This window comes from Schistocerca americana, chromosome 8 (genome assembly GCF_021461395.2).
Source record: "Schistocerca americana isolate TAMUIC-IGC-003095 chromosome 8, iqSchAmer2.1, whole genome shotgun sequence".
Lineage (NCBI taxonomy): Eukaryota > Metazoa > Arthropoda > Insecta > Orthoptera > Acrididae > Schistocerca > Schistocerca americana.
Genome location: NC_060126.1, coordinates 487,881,409 through 487,896,556, shown reverse-complemented (window position 1 = coordinate 487,896,556; position 15,148 = coordinate 487,881,409). Strand labels below are relative to the sequence as shown.

At 46.5% G+C, this 15,148-nt stretch overlaps 1 protein-coding gene across 1 annotated transcript in view; it reads left to right on the top strand.

Annotated features, from left to right (window-relative positions):
• The window catches only part of LOC124545217 (skin secretory protein xP2-like), an 88,563-nt gene that overhangs the window by 61,715 nt on the left and 11,700 nt on the right, over nt 1-15,148 (top strand). Inside the window, exon 4 of the mRNA XM_047124085.1 lies at nt 12,316-12,794. Coding sequence (XP_046980041.1) covers nt 12,316-12,794 — 479 coding nt within the window. The remainder of the gene's footprint in view (nt 1-12,315; nt 12,795-15,148) is intronic.

Here is a 15,148-nt window from a genome sequence, read left to right as displayed (position 1 = left end):
GACGTGAACCGTATGTGCAGTTGACGGACTTTGAGCGAGGGCGTATAGTGGGCATGCGGGAGGCCGGGTGGACGTACCGTCGAATTGCTCAACACGTGGGGCGTGAGGTCTCCACAGTACATCGATGTTGTCGCCAGTGGTCGGCGGAAGGTGCACGTGCCCGTCGACCTGGGACCGGACCGCAGCGACGCACGGATGCACGCCAAGACCGTAGGATCCTACGCAGTGCCGTAGGGGACCGCACCGCCACTTCCCAGCAAATTAGGGACACTGTTGCTTCTGGGGTATCGGCGAGGACCATTCGCAACCGTCTCCATGAAGCTGGACCACGGTCCCGCACACCGTTAGGCCGTCTTCCGCTCACGCCCCAACATCGTGCAGCCCGCCTCCAGTGGTGTCACGACAGGCGTGAATGGAGGGACGAATGGAGACGTGTCGTCTTCAGCGATGAGAGTCGCTTCTGCCTTGGTGCCAATGATGGTCGTATGCGTGTTTGGCGCCGTGCAGGTGAGCGCCACAATCAGGACTGCTACGACCGAGGCACTCAGGGCCAACACCCGGCATCATGGTGTGGGGAGCGATCTCCTACACTGGCCGTACACCACTGGTGATCGTCGAGGGGACACTGAGTAGTGCACGGTACATCCAAACCGTCATCGAACCCATCGTTCTACCATTCCTAGACCGGCAAGGGAACTTGCTGTTCCAACAGGACAATGCACGTCCGCATGTATCCCGTGCCACCCAACGTGCTCTAGAAGGTGTAAGTCAACTACCCTGGCCAGCAAGATCTCCGGATCTGTCCCCCATTGAGCATGTTTGGGACTGGATGAAGCGTCGTCTCACGCGGTCTGCACGTCCAGCACGAACGCTGGTCCAACTGAGGCGCCAGGTGGAAATGGCATGGCAAGCCGTTCCACAGGACTACATCCAGCATCTCTACGATCGTCTCCATGGGAGAATAGCAGCCTGCATTGCTGCGAAAGGTGGATATACACTGCACTAGTGCCGACATTGTGCATGCTCTGTTGCCTGTGTCTATGTGCCTGTGGTTCTGTCAGTGTGATCATGTGATGTATCTGACCCCAGGAATGTGTCAATAAAGTTTCCCCTTCCTGGGACAATGAATTCACGGTGTTCTTATTTCAATTTCCAGGAGTGTATTATGAAGCCACCACCACGGTGCACAGTGCCTTGTTGACAACTTGGGTCCATGGCTTTGAGGGGTCTCCGGCACAACCGAATACTACCATCAGCTCTTAGCAACTGAAATAGGGACTCGTCTGATCAGGCCGCGATTGTCCAGTCACCTAGGTTCCAACCGATATGGTCAAAAGCCCATGAGAGGCGCTGCAGGCGTTGTCGTGCTGTTAGAAAAGTCACTCGCGTAGGTCGTCTGCTGCGATAGCCCACTTACGCCACATTTCGCCGCAGTCTCCGACGGACACATTCGTCGTACGTCCCACATTGATTTCTGCGGTTATTTCAAGCAGTGTTGCTTGTCTGCTACACAAACGGCGCTGCGATGGGTCGTTAGGTGAATATCAACGGCTACTAGGTTTGTCCGTAGAGAGAGGCAATGCTTGAAATCTGGTATTCTCGGCACACACTTGGCACTATGGATCTCGGAATATTGAATTCCCTGATGATGATGACATTTGATTTGTGAGGCGTTCAACTACGCGGTCATCAGCGCCCGTACAAAGTCCCAATTTTTTACACAGCCCACCTTTTGTACACAGTCCAATCTAGCCACTGTCACAAATGATAATGAAATGATGAGGACAATGGAAACACCCAGTCCTCGGTCATTCGTCATGCAGCCATAATCACGTCGGAAACTTTTCCATCTGAGTACAAATGGCAAAAAATGGTTCAAATGACTCTGAGCACTATGGGACTCAACTGCTGAGGTCATTAGTCCCCTAGAACTTAGAACTAGTTAAACCTAACTAACCTAAGGACATCACAAACATCCATGCCCGAGGCAGGATTCGAACCTGCGACCGTAGCGGTCTTGCGGTTCCAGACTGCAGCGCCTTTAACCGCACGGCCACTTCGGCCGGCAGAAATGGCACCTCCGCAAATACATTGATCTTTTATTTATGATACTACCACCATATGAATATGGGCATAGCGCTATCCCATGACTTATTCACCTCAGTGTAAGTGGCTGGTACTCAAAATGTTAACTACAGTCGTTCCACTTATCAGTAATCGAGAACAGTGCAAGATACTCTGCAGTGACTATACGGTGTACGTGTGAAGCTATAATCCCAGAGTGGTACACAGCTATCCGAAATGGATAAGAGGTTATGTGGAGAGACGTACACACTGTAATCCACAAGGTGGCAGGCGCGCTAGAATATAGAGTCTATTCGGCTGCACCTGTGAACAGGAATGCCGTTGCAGTAATTTGAATGCGAAGTCAGCGGTTACACGCAGTCCGCGTTCTTCGCCGCAAGCTGCTGGAATACTCGTAAACTTGACTCGATTTGCCGGTTCTGCTATTTCCATCCCAAATCGACCACCATTAAGCGGAACGGGTCAACGGCCGGCACGGCGACGTCGCTTCGCATTCCGGACCAGTCGGCGAGCGGGCCGCAGAACGGCCTGCGTGACGAGGTGGCAGAACTGGTGGCGGCGAAAAAGAAACAGCGCAGCACGACGTGGCGGGCAGCCCGCTCTGATAGGGACGCTGGGGGCAGTGACCGCCTGCGCGCCGACGTCGCCGCTGTTTGTCAATGTTTGCCTTCCTGGACGTGGATCTCGCGAATAAACACCGGGCTGAAGCCAAGCGGAGCGAGATGCCCCGTGGCGCCCAGCCCAAACAACTGAAGGTGCTTTTGAATACATTATGGGAGAGGCAGTGATCAATGTCTTACAAATACTTACTATTAAAAACAGTCTTGATCACAATTTATTTATCAAGGTGACTGGTTTCGACCACTACTGTGGTAATCTTCACACCTACAAGTTGTATACAAAGCTTTAATTAGATGGCTATATACATTAAAGAAAATACATAAAGTTATAAATCAATAAAACGATGAATTACCATTGAGTAGGAAACTCTTTCTGTTGGAGAATCATTACTGGAGAAACCAGTGCACGTCTTACTATATATAATGGAGGCTCTATCCACTTCTGACGGCATGATGTCATTACTAACCAATGAGTTATAAGTCGAATTACAATTTAAAATTTCTTAGTTAAAAGAACATTGTCAAGAATTAAAAATAAATACACAATAAACTTAGCTTATTAAACAGCTATTGTCAATTAAGAAGCGTTAAAAATATTTAAATATGTAGGATAAATGAACTTCGGTTTGGCAGTACATGGGTTGCCCTCTCAAGGCCTGTTAGTGAACCATTTGGAACCACTGGTTGCCATGGTGAAGTTGGACGCCGTTCCAAACATGAGGCAGCAGGCTTCTTTCCACTGAAGTTGTTGTAAAGTCGATGGGCGAACTAGTGGTTGCCATGGTGAGGACAAACGCCAGTGCAAAGATGTGGCAGCAGGCTTCTTTGTAACGAAGTTGTTGCGGAAGTGGAAAAGCGAAGAGTATCACGTCAGATGATGTATTATTGAGCAGCAACATGTCTTTATTGAAACGATTTTCAATGAGTAGGCTGCAATAATCTTTAGCTGACATGTATACTACGTACTGCACAAATACGATATGAAGTAGTTGTCCATACATATAAAATATTGTCTATGAAGTTGGTGTGTAAATCACATGTGACAATTTTTAAAAGGCATTGCTATTCCTTAAGTTATATGCCAGTCTTATAAACAAATAAAAATGATGAAAATGGAAGGAATTTAAAATTATAATATTATGAGCCATAGTGTCAAAAATTAAAGGATGTGAATTAGCAATATGCAGTCTAAAAGCATATAAGCAAAAATTCTAAATCAGATAGTCAGTCATAAAATAATGTTTAGTGAAATAAAATTACAATGTAAAGATAAAATACTTCCTGAAAGTCTTAATAATTTTAAAAAACAAAGGACAGAAGAGTAAACATTCTAAAGCAGATCATCGAAAAGCTCAAAGAAATGTTTATCTTTGAACTGAAATTGTTCGTTTAAAACAGATAATGGATTACTTTTGTGAAGTGAAAAGATTTCAATTTCTTCTAAAGTGTTTATCAGTGGTCCTTTTGGCACAGTATGTAATATTTTCAAATTGTTAGAAATGCAACACTCAGAATGATTGTATCCATCAAGATGTTGACCAAATATTGCTAGCACATCCCAACTGCACTGGGCAGACATAAGTAAAGATTTCAGAACTCTCGTACATTAAATATCGCAGATTTCGACTAATCTGCTGTCTCTGAACACAGCCTGATGAACAAACCTACGATTATAGAACGCATGTTTTCACCGTCCGTATTTGCGTTATTGCTGATACTTATTAGCTTAAGGCAGTGGTCCAAGGCACGAATTATTCCGTTGCAAACGTTTCGTCTTCCAATGCTGGAGACGTCATCAGAGGCATCAATGACTCTGAAAGCTGTTACAGACTCAAACTAGCTCGACAAGTCGACCTGTTTACAGTGGGTGGTTATAATTAACGAACAGTTACTCAAGGAGGTCTAGTGTTAGCTGTAATCATCGTATAGCAGCGAAACTTGGTACACATGAAGGGCTTATTTCAATAGTGGCACAAGTCCATTTTTGTTCATTCTGAGATACAGAGTCCTAAAGTTAAAAGTATTTATACTTGAATATTTCTGGTATCTCAACTGCAGATTTTTCAGCGCTCATTTAACTTTAGGAGACTGTATCTCAGAATCAACAAAAATGGACTTAGGGAAAGGTCCCTAGTTCGAGTCACGGTCCAGCACACAGTTTTAATCTGCCAGGAAGTTTCATATCAGCGCACACTCCGCTGCAGACTGAAATATCTCATTCTGGAAACATTCCCCAGGCTGTGGCTAAGCCATGTCTCCGCAACATCCTTTCTTTCAGGAGTGCTAGTTCTGCAAGGTTCGCAGGGGAGCTTCTGTAAAGTTTGGAAGGTAGGAGACGAGGTACTGGCAGAAGTAAAGCGGTGAGGACGGGGCGTGAGTCGTGCTTGGGTAGCTCAGTTGGTAGAGCACTTGCCCGCGAAAGGCAAAGGTCCCGAGTTCAAGTCTCGGTCCGGCACACAGTTTTAATCTGCCAGGAAGTTTCAAAAATGGACTTGTACCACTATTTAAATAAGCCCTTCATATGCTAATGCTTTAATAGAAAATCGACTTAGGCTCCAAGAAAATTAGTTCCAGTTTTGGCCACCAGGTTCAGATCTGGCACTGTACGCTGTCTGTATAAAGATATGACATCCACGCTGTCATTTGACAAGCCATAACGTCAACGAACCGTACGGTTACCGAGAATACATACCACATGGTGTTACTGAAACTGTTTTACGTGAATGGCAGCCGCTACAGCGCTGCATTGAGAAAATATCGCCGACTGACAGGTCTGAGGAGAAGCATGATGCCATTAAATGGTTTAAAAAAGATTATAACGAAATTCGAAAACACTGTTAAGCCTGGCGTAGCACCTGGAAGAGGAAGGCGTCCTAAGCCGGTTGAAGCTATTGACGAGGTTGCTGTTGGTGTAACTGACCATCCAGCACGTGCTAGTGCTCGTGCAGTGTTACCAGAATAGACCATCCCATGGCCAATAGTACGGAAAGTTTTGCGGTCTATTTTACATTGGTAACCGTAAAAGTACAAGGTGGATTGATAAGGTAAGGAATGAGGAGGTTCTCCGTAGAAACGGCGAGGAAAGGAATATACGGGAAACACTGACAAGAAGAAGGGACAGGATGGTAGGACATCTCTTAAGACTTCAGGGTATAACTTCCGCGCTACTACAGGGAGCGGTAGAAGGTAAAAAGTATAGAGGAAAACAGATTGTAATGCATCCAGCGCGTAATTGATGACGTAGGGTACAAATGCCACTCTGAGATGAAAAGTGTGGCGCAGGAGAGATACTGTGGCGTACGAGATCCAAACGGTGCAGTAACTGTAACCTCATGATGAGCTGCAACGATCTGAGTTTGTCTTCGGTATTTGTCTTCGGCTTCTTGCACAGATCGAAGTTGATGATATGTGACTCCGTCCGAAAGGCATCAAAAGGCCCAACGGTACCGATCGACTACCCGTAGGCTAGGATCACTCGGCCATTGTCAGTTTAAACGACCGAAGCCGCTACTTTTCAATCAGGTTACTCCTTAGTTGGCCTCACAAGGGCTGAGTGCATCCCACTTGCTAACAGCTCTCCGCAGACCCGGACAGTGACCGATCCCCAACAGGTGGTCGGGAGTTACGAGACACATTTTACACTACAGTGAGCAGTGAATACACAGAACTGCCGAAATTGGGGTACTTTTAATCCACGTGTTTTGCACGAAGAGCTCCTCGCATTATGTGACTGTAAGGTATGGATTCTTTAGCCTCGGAGCGTACACCCAGATGACCTGACAGGTACCTGACGTCTGCGCGTTATCGAGACCTCCTTGTACAGCTAGTGATTCCTGCTTTGGAGGAGAGTATTCTGTGGAAACCATGGTTTCCATGCAAATGGCACGCCCAGTGAAACATCTGCTTAATGCAACCTTCCACGCACTTGTTATCTCCAGAGATTTTCCAGATGCATGGCCTGCGAGATATCTAAAAGTACGCCGTAACAGGGACACGTTCGGTTTCCAACCGATCTGAAGGCCAGTAGATATGAACACGTTGCCAATTTCCAACCCAAATGGCTGTGAGCAACTGTTGATCACGAAGTTTCACGGATGCAGCATTTCATCGACCTCTCCGGTGCTCATAACTGACTAAATTTTCTAAGCGGCGGTTTGTAATAAAATCAACATTATGTCTTTCTCACTTGTCTGACCCTTTCTGCCCTCTTCCCATTCATAATTCATTACATATGAAGAGCCCAGGGAAAAAAGGACAAGGGTCCAGTAAACAAAGTTTTGACAAAACAGCAGTTTTAATTTTAAAACGAAATAACTCAATCCTAAGCAAAAGAACAATAATTATGATGTTACACTGATAAATAACATTTCTGGCACGCTTTTGATATGTAGTATATAAAAAATAACATTATAATTAATTCATGTCACAAAAATGTAGGCAAAAACGATACTGCCCATTCATGTGTAGTGAAATTTACGAATATATTAAAAGAACGAAGGCTTCTGCGGCCGGTGTCATAGTGATTAAATTTCTTCTGGGTATTATGCCGCGTCATTGCTAAATACTAACAACAATAATAAACTAAAACTGACGTTTCGGCCGAATTGCAACGGCCTTCCTCAGGGCACGACTGGTTTTGCATGGGGATAGGTGCTTCTATTTATTACAGACTATCGATGTCTGACGTCACTCTTGTAAAACTTTTAATTGGCCCTCTAATATGATTGGCTAGTCATGACGTAAGGTACGATGGAAGGAAAGAGGCTAAAGCCTCCAGGATCCACGAAATGATAGGTTCCACCAAGGATGTAGTCAACAATCTTAACACTGCAGGTGTTTACGAACTACGGTGTGAGTGCGGAGCTGCCTACATAGGAGAAACAGGGAGACTTGTCAGCTTACGAGTATCAGAACACGAACGCTATGTACGATTACAACAACATAATAAATCGGTGATAGCGGAACACCACCGTGACTGTGGACAACCTATCAGATTCCAGGAAGCCCGAGTACTGGCGAAAGAATCGTGGATGCGAGAACGCAAAATACGGGAGGCGATCGAAATTATTAAGCAGCCTGACAACATCAACAGAGAAGATGGCTACAAACTCCCCGCGTCCTGGCTGCCGGCCATCCCAGTCCAACGGGGACAGGAGGAAAACTTGCCGATCAGAAGCCGAACGCTGATTGGCGGACAGCTACCAATCGTTGACGACATGGACATCCACGAATAGCCTCTTTCTTTCCATCTTCCCTTACGTCATGACTAGCCAATCATATTAGAGGGCCAACTAAAAGTTAACTTGTGTTCATCGCAGGTGAAGTAATTGCTCTGTACTTGAGTAAATATCGTAAGTAAAGGTTCACGGTCCCCAACATTCTATAGAATAGTGCTTGACGTAGTCAAGTGACATACCTAAGATAGTATTACACATTCCTTTCTGAAATAACCAGTAAATGCCAGCATGGCATAGTTTGTCGCATTAATAGTGTCAGGTAGTTGTTATTGTAAGAGCCTGTGAGTGTGTTCACATCTGATTACAACCATTTTTATTATTGAAGTGTGACATGATTCAGCAGTTCTTTTAAACCAGGAAGCCATTACAGTAGAGTTCCTCGAAATTACTTTTGCCCTCTCTGGACTGGCGACCATATTTCCTTTTCGTAAGTATATACTTGTACCCTTGCTACAGACCGTGGTTTTCATTCTTGCTATAATCATTTCTCATTCTTTCAGTACTCAGCTTACACAGGATCCAACCACCTTACAATTAGTTGCACGATCACAGTTATATAAGATGCGTCGAAAGGGTAGATTTTATGGTGTATACAGTATCCTCCCCATGATTTTATACATTGATGTAATCTCTGCTAGCATATGGAAGTTCCTTGAATGGGTGACGTCTCCATGACGCCCAACTTCAGTGCCATGTGGTTACCATTGAAGACCAGCTATTCACAGAAGTCGTAAGTGGGCTGCAATATTATATTACAGCGAAACTTCATTCATATTCCAATGCGTTAATACGGAATCGACTTACGCACGAAAAAAAATATTTTGGCAAGCAGTTGTGAATGTGGATCAGCACAGCATCAGGTCGACGAGTCCTGTGCTTGTATTGTACAAACTGTGTAAGCATCGGTTAATAATAACATCAACATTATGCCTTTCTCACTGGTTTGTCCTTTTCTGCGCCGGCGGTTGTGGCCGAGCGGTTCTAGGCCCTTCAGTCTGGAACCCGAGCTGCTGCTACGGTCGCAGGTTCGTTTCCTGCCTCGGGCATGGATGTGTATGATGTCCTTAGGTTAGATAGGTTTAAGTAGTTCTAAGTCCAAGGGACTGATGACCTCAGATGTTAAGTCCCATAGTGCTTAGAGCCATTTGAACCTTTTCGGCCCACGTCCGGTTCCTAATCCATTACATATGGAAACATTTCTATACATCTTTCTTGCGTCCATAGCGCCATATTTGCAGCTGGTGGAGACATTTTTTTTCCAATGTAAATCGGTTCCACATTAACGCATTAGAATATCTACCAAGTTTCATTGCCACATGATAATTACAGTCCACCCTCTACCTCTGTGAGTAGCTGCACTTTATTTATAACCAACCGGTATGCAATGGCCCGTTGAAATATCTCCTGACGATGACGACAGAGGAAGTCGCCGAAACCTCAAGACTGAAAAATCTGACATGGCCAGGGCTCTGTGAAGCATTTATTGAAATTTTTTGTTTTAGCTACAGATTAAACTTGGGAAATAGAAAAAAATCCGATTTTTTACTATTAAAAAATAGATGCAATGATTAACAAGAACTCGGGCTTTCAGCTATTTGTAGCAGCTGTTAGAAGGGTTTTCAGTACTATTTTTTTTAATTTATTTCAATAATAATAATTATTATACAAACATAACCCACTTCCTTATATGATTCGTGGGTCCTAATTTGTTCAAACATCAATTGCAGCTAATTATAGGTTTAATTAATTTGTGAGCTACAGCTATAACTGATGACAATGGGCAGCTAAATTTCTACTATTATTAGTGTTAATATTTAATGTATTTTGTCTTAACTAAAACTCTACTGTCTGCAGCGTCACAGTTGTGCCAGAGATATATAAACCTACTTGTAGAGCCTTGCCCATCGAGCTAATCCCGATGGGCGTGCCCCTGACACTGGGCAGGCCAAAGATGTTATTCGCTGCAGGTTCCTAATAACTAATTTCCTAATCTAAGTCCTACTAACTAGTTCTAACCCAAGTCAAGTCCGGTGCTTTGTCTAGTATTGGTGATGTTGTTCCCCATTCCCCCTAGTCTTGTACGTGGCGGATTCCAGACTACGAGGAAAGTCGGCCTATCTACACGCAGGTGGTATAGGAGTTGGACGCCCATTCAGTATTTGGTATGTCTCAATTTTTACGTTAATTTATGTCCCTCACGTATTTCTTTAACACTTTTCGTGATACCTCATCTGCTAGTTTGCTGAGAGTTTGAAAAGTGTCTTCTTGTCTTAGTAACTGGTATGTGTCGCGGTCAGGTAATTGGTCACGTAATGTGGAAGCAACATCATTGAAAATGGGGCACTCGTGGATCACATGATCGGGGGTACCCTCTGATTCACCACATTCACACGCGGGTGTGGCCCTTTTCCCACACCGATATAAATATGTCGGGTATGGCCCATGTCCAGTGAGAAAATGGATCAGTCCTCGAGTGGGTGCAAGGTATCTCATTTCCAGCCGTTCCCTAACGCTCGGAAGGAATTCAAAAGTTCTGCGCCCTGTTTCATCCGCCTCCCATAGTTCTTGCCACAATTGCTCACCCCTTTGCCGATCTCACCCTTATCCCCAGCCCCAGTGCCTAATATCTCTTCTGTCTTCGCGATGTTCCCTTTGTTGACCCAGAGCCACGCAGCCTGCTCTCTAATTTTGATGTCCAGGGGGCAGAGCCTTATTATGGCTAATAGGGCTCCCCCTGGAGATGTTGTATAGGTGTGGCCGAGCGGTTCTAGGAGCTACAGTCTCGAACCGCGTGACCGCTGCAGTCGCAGGTTCGAATCCTGCCTCGGGCATGGATGTGTGTGATGTCCTTAGGTTAGTTAGGTTTAAGTAGTTCTAAGTTCTAGGGGACTGATGACCACATAAGTTAAGTCCCATAGTGCTCAGAGCCATTTTTTTGTTGTGTAGGCCCCCACAGATCTGAGTATCATGCTTCTCTGGACCCTTCTCACTGTCATGGCAGGCACAACCCTAGTGAGCCCGTGTGCCCAGACTCCCGAGCCGTAACCCACTATTGAGGTTAAGATACTGTTGTGGTATATTTTTATGAGATTAGGGTAAGGATGAAATCTTTTGTGTCCGAAGGAGACGAGATTGTTTAATGTTTGAATGGCTTTCTGGGTTACGGTGTCAATGCGTTTCCCGAAGTTCCACCTTTCGTCAATGATGATTCCTAGGAGTAAGTATTAAAATCCATGAAGAACAAATAAAAACCTTGAGGTTCACCGATGACATTTTAATTCTGTCAGAGACAGCAAAGGACTTGGAAGAGCAGTTGAACGGAATGGATAGCGTCTTAAAAGGAGGATATAACATGAACCTGAACAGAAGCAAAACGAGGATAATGGAATGTAGTCGAATTAAGATGGGTGATGATGAGGGTATTAGATTAGGAAATGAGACACTTAAAGTAGTAAAGGAGTTTTGCTATTTGGGGTGCAAAATAACTGATGATGGTCGAAGTAGAGAGGATATAAAATGTAGACTGTCAATGGCAAGGAAAGCGTTTCTGAAGAAGAGAAATTTGTTAACATCGAGTATAGATTTAAGTATCAGGAAGTCGTTTATGAAAGTATTTGTATAGAGTGTAGCCATGTATGATAGTGAAACATGGACGATAACTGGTTTGCCCAAGAAGATAATAGAAGCTTTCGAAATGTGGTGCTACAGAAGAATGCTGAAGATTAGATGGGTAGATCACATCACTAATGAGCAGGTATTGGTTGGTTGGTTGTTTTGGGGAAGGAGACCAGACATCGAGGTCATCGGTCTCATCGGATTAGGGAAGGAGGGGGAAGGAAGTCGGCCGTGCCCTTTTTTGAAAGGAACCATCCCGGCATTTGCCTGGAGCGATTTAGGGAAATCACGGAAAACCTAAATCAGGATGGCCGGACGCGGGATTGAACCGTCGTCCTCCCGAATGCGAGTCCAGTGTCTAACCACTGCGCCACCTCGCTCGGCGAGGAGGTATTGAATAGGATTGGGGAGAAGAGACGTTTGTGGCACAACTTGACTAGAAGAAGGGATCGATTGGTAGGACGTGTTCTGAGGCATCAAGGGTTCACCAAATTAGCATTGGAAGGCAGCGTGGAGGGTAAAAATCGTAGAGAGAGACCAAGAGAGGAATACACCAAGCAGATTCAGAAGGATATAGGTTTCAGTAGGTACTGGGAGATGAAGAAGCTTGCACAGGATAGAGTAGCATGGAGAGCTGCATCAAACCAGTCTCAGGACTGAAGACCACAACAACAACAACGATTCCTAAGTACCGTGCCTCACGTCGCCGAAGAACCGGTGAGCGCTCAATTCTTACAGTAGGGTCTGTGCTGTTGCAGCCGCAGAAGGTGGAGAACCCGGTGTCACCCCCCGCGGCGGCGGCTGGCGGAGAGTCGGCTGCAGGGTCGGCGGCTCCAGCTCCAGCTCAGGCTCCAGCTGCAGCGCCGGCGCGCCTGGAGGACCTGGACGAGGGCCTGCCGCCCGCCGAGCAGCCTCAGCAGCCCGGACTGAGCCCGCTGCCTCTGCCGCTGTCGCCGCTAGCGCCGCGGCCGGGCCAGAAGTTCGTGCTGGTGGGGCAGCCGCAGTTCTTCGGCAACTACGACGTGCTGCGCCAGCTGGGCCTGCAGAACATCGGCACGCGCGGCTTGCTGGCGGGCGGCGCCGCCCTCACGCCGGCCGCGCTGCTGCCGCCCCGTCACCTGGGCGGCAAGCCCGCCCCCGAGAAGCTCCAGCAGCGGCAGCCCGCCGACGCCGCCCCAGCCGTCCCTGAAGCCGCCGCCCCCGCAGCCGCCGATTCCTCAGACAGTGGATTCCAGAGGTACGCGGCTCCTCTACTGTTCAGACCACTTCGAATAAAGTCACCAGCTACACTTAGGTGACAAAAGTCGCGGGATAACTCCTAATATTGCGTCGGCCATTTTGCCCGGCGTACTGCAGCAACTCGAATGGCATGACTCAGCAAATGGAAATACTGAGCCGTGCTGCCACTACAATCGTCCGTAACTGCGAAAGTGTTGCCGGTGCAGGATTTTGTGCACGAACTGACCTCTCGATTATGTCTCATAAATGTTCGATGGGTGACCAAATCAGTCACTCGAACTGTCATCAGACAAATCGCGAAAAATTCTAACTTGCTGACAGGGCGCATTGTCATCCATAGAAATACACTGCTGGCCATTACCATTGCTACACCAAGAAGATGACGTGCTACAGACGCGAAATTTAACCGACAGGAAGAAGATGCTGTGATATGCAAATGATTAGCTTTTCAGAGCATTCACACAAGGTTGACGCCGGTGGCGACACCTACAACGTGCTGAGACGAAGAAAGTTTGCAACCGATTTCTCGTACGCAAACAGCAGTTGACCGGCGTTGCCTGGTGAATCGTTGTTGTGATGCCTCGTGTAAGGAGGAGAAATGCGTACCATCACGTTTCCGACTTTGATAAAGGTCGGAATGTAGCCTATCGCGATTGCAGTTTATCGTATCGCGACATTGCTGCTCGCGTTGGTCGAGATCCAATGACTGTTAGTAGAATATGGAATCGGTGGGTTCAGGAGTGTAATACGGAACGCCGTGCTGGATCCCAACGGCCTCGTATCAGTAGCAGTCGAGATGACAGGCATCTTATCCGCATGGCTGTAACGGATCGTGCAGCCACGTCTCGATCCCTGAGTCAACAGATGTGGACTTTCGTAAGACAACAAGTATCTGCACGAACAGTTCGACGACGTTTACAGCAGCATGGACTATGAGCTCGGAGACCATGGCTGCGGTTACCCTTGACGCTGCATCACAGACAGGAGCGCCTGCGATTGTGTACTCAACGACGATCCTGGGTGCACGAATGGCAAAACGTCATTTTTTAGGATGAATCCAGGTTCTGTTTACAGCATCATGATGATCGCATCCGTGTTTGGCGACATCGCGGTGAATGCACATTAAAAGCGTGTATTCGTCATCGCCATACTGGCGTATCACCCGGCGTGATGGTATGGGGTGCCATTGGTTACACGTCTCGGTCACCTCTTGTTCGCATTGATGGCACTTTGAACAGCGGATGTTACATTTCAGATGTGTAACGACCCGTGGCTCTACCCTTCATTCGATCCCTGCGAAACCCTACATTTCAGCAGGATAATGTACCACCGCATGTTTCAGGTCCTGTACGGGCCTTTTTGGATACGGAAAATGTTCCACTGCTGCCCTGGCCAGCACATTCTCCAGATCTCTCACCGACTGAAAACGACTGGTCAATGGTGGCTGAACAACTGGGTCGTCATAATACGCGTCACTACTCTTGATGAACTGTGGTATCGTGTTGAAGGTGCATGCGCAGATGTACCTGTACACGCCATCCAAGCTCTGTTTGACTCAATGCCCAAGCATATCAACGCCGTTATTACGGACAGAGGTGGTTGTTCTGGGTACTGATTTCTCAAGATGTATGCACCCACATTGAGTGAAAATGTAATCACATGTCAGTTCATGTATAACATATTTGTCCAATGAATACCCGTTTACCATCTGCATTTCTTCTTGATGTGGCAATTTTAACGGCCAGTAGGGTACCATCCCTGGTTGGGGACATGGAGTCCGTGAATGGCTGACAATGGTCTCCGACTACACGAGCATAACCAGTTCATGGATACATGGCTTCGTGGGGACTGCACCAAACTCTAATGCTACCATCAGCTCTTACCAACTGAAATCGGGACTCATCTGACCAACCTACTGTTTTCTAGTTGTCTGGGGTCCAACAGATTGGTAGCGAGCCCAGGAGAGGCGTTGCAGACGATGTCGTGCTTTTACCAAAGGCACTCTCTTTGGTCGTCTGCAGCCATAGCCCATTAACGTCAAATTCCGCTGTACTCTTCTAACGAATACGTTTGTTGTGATGTTCCACACTGCTTTCACACTCAGTGTTGCTCGTCTGTCACCACTGACAACCCTACGCAAACACGGCTGTTCTCGGTCGTTAAGTGAAGGCCACTGCTGAGAGTTAATCGCTGAAATTTGGTATCCTCGAAACTCTCTCGACAGTGTGGATCTCGGAATATTGAATTCCCTAATTATTTCCGAAGTGGAATGTCCCATGCATCTTTTAAACCTCGTCGTGCGGCTATAATAACATTGGAAACCTTTTCAGATGACTCGCCTGAATACAATTG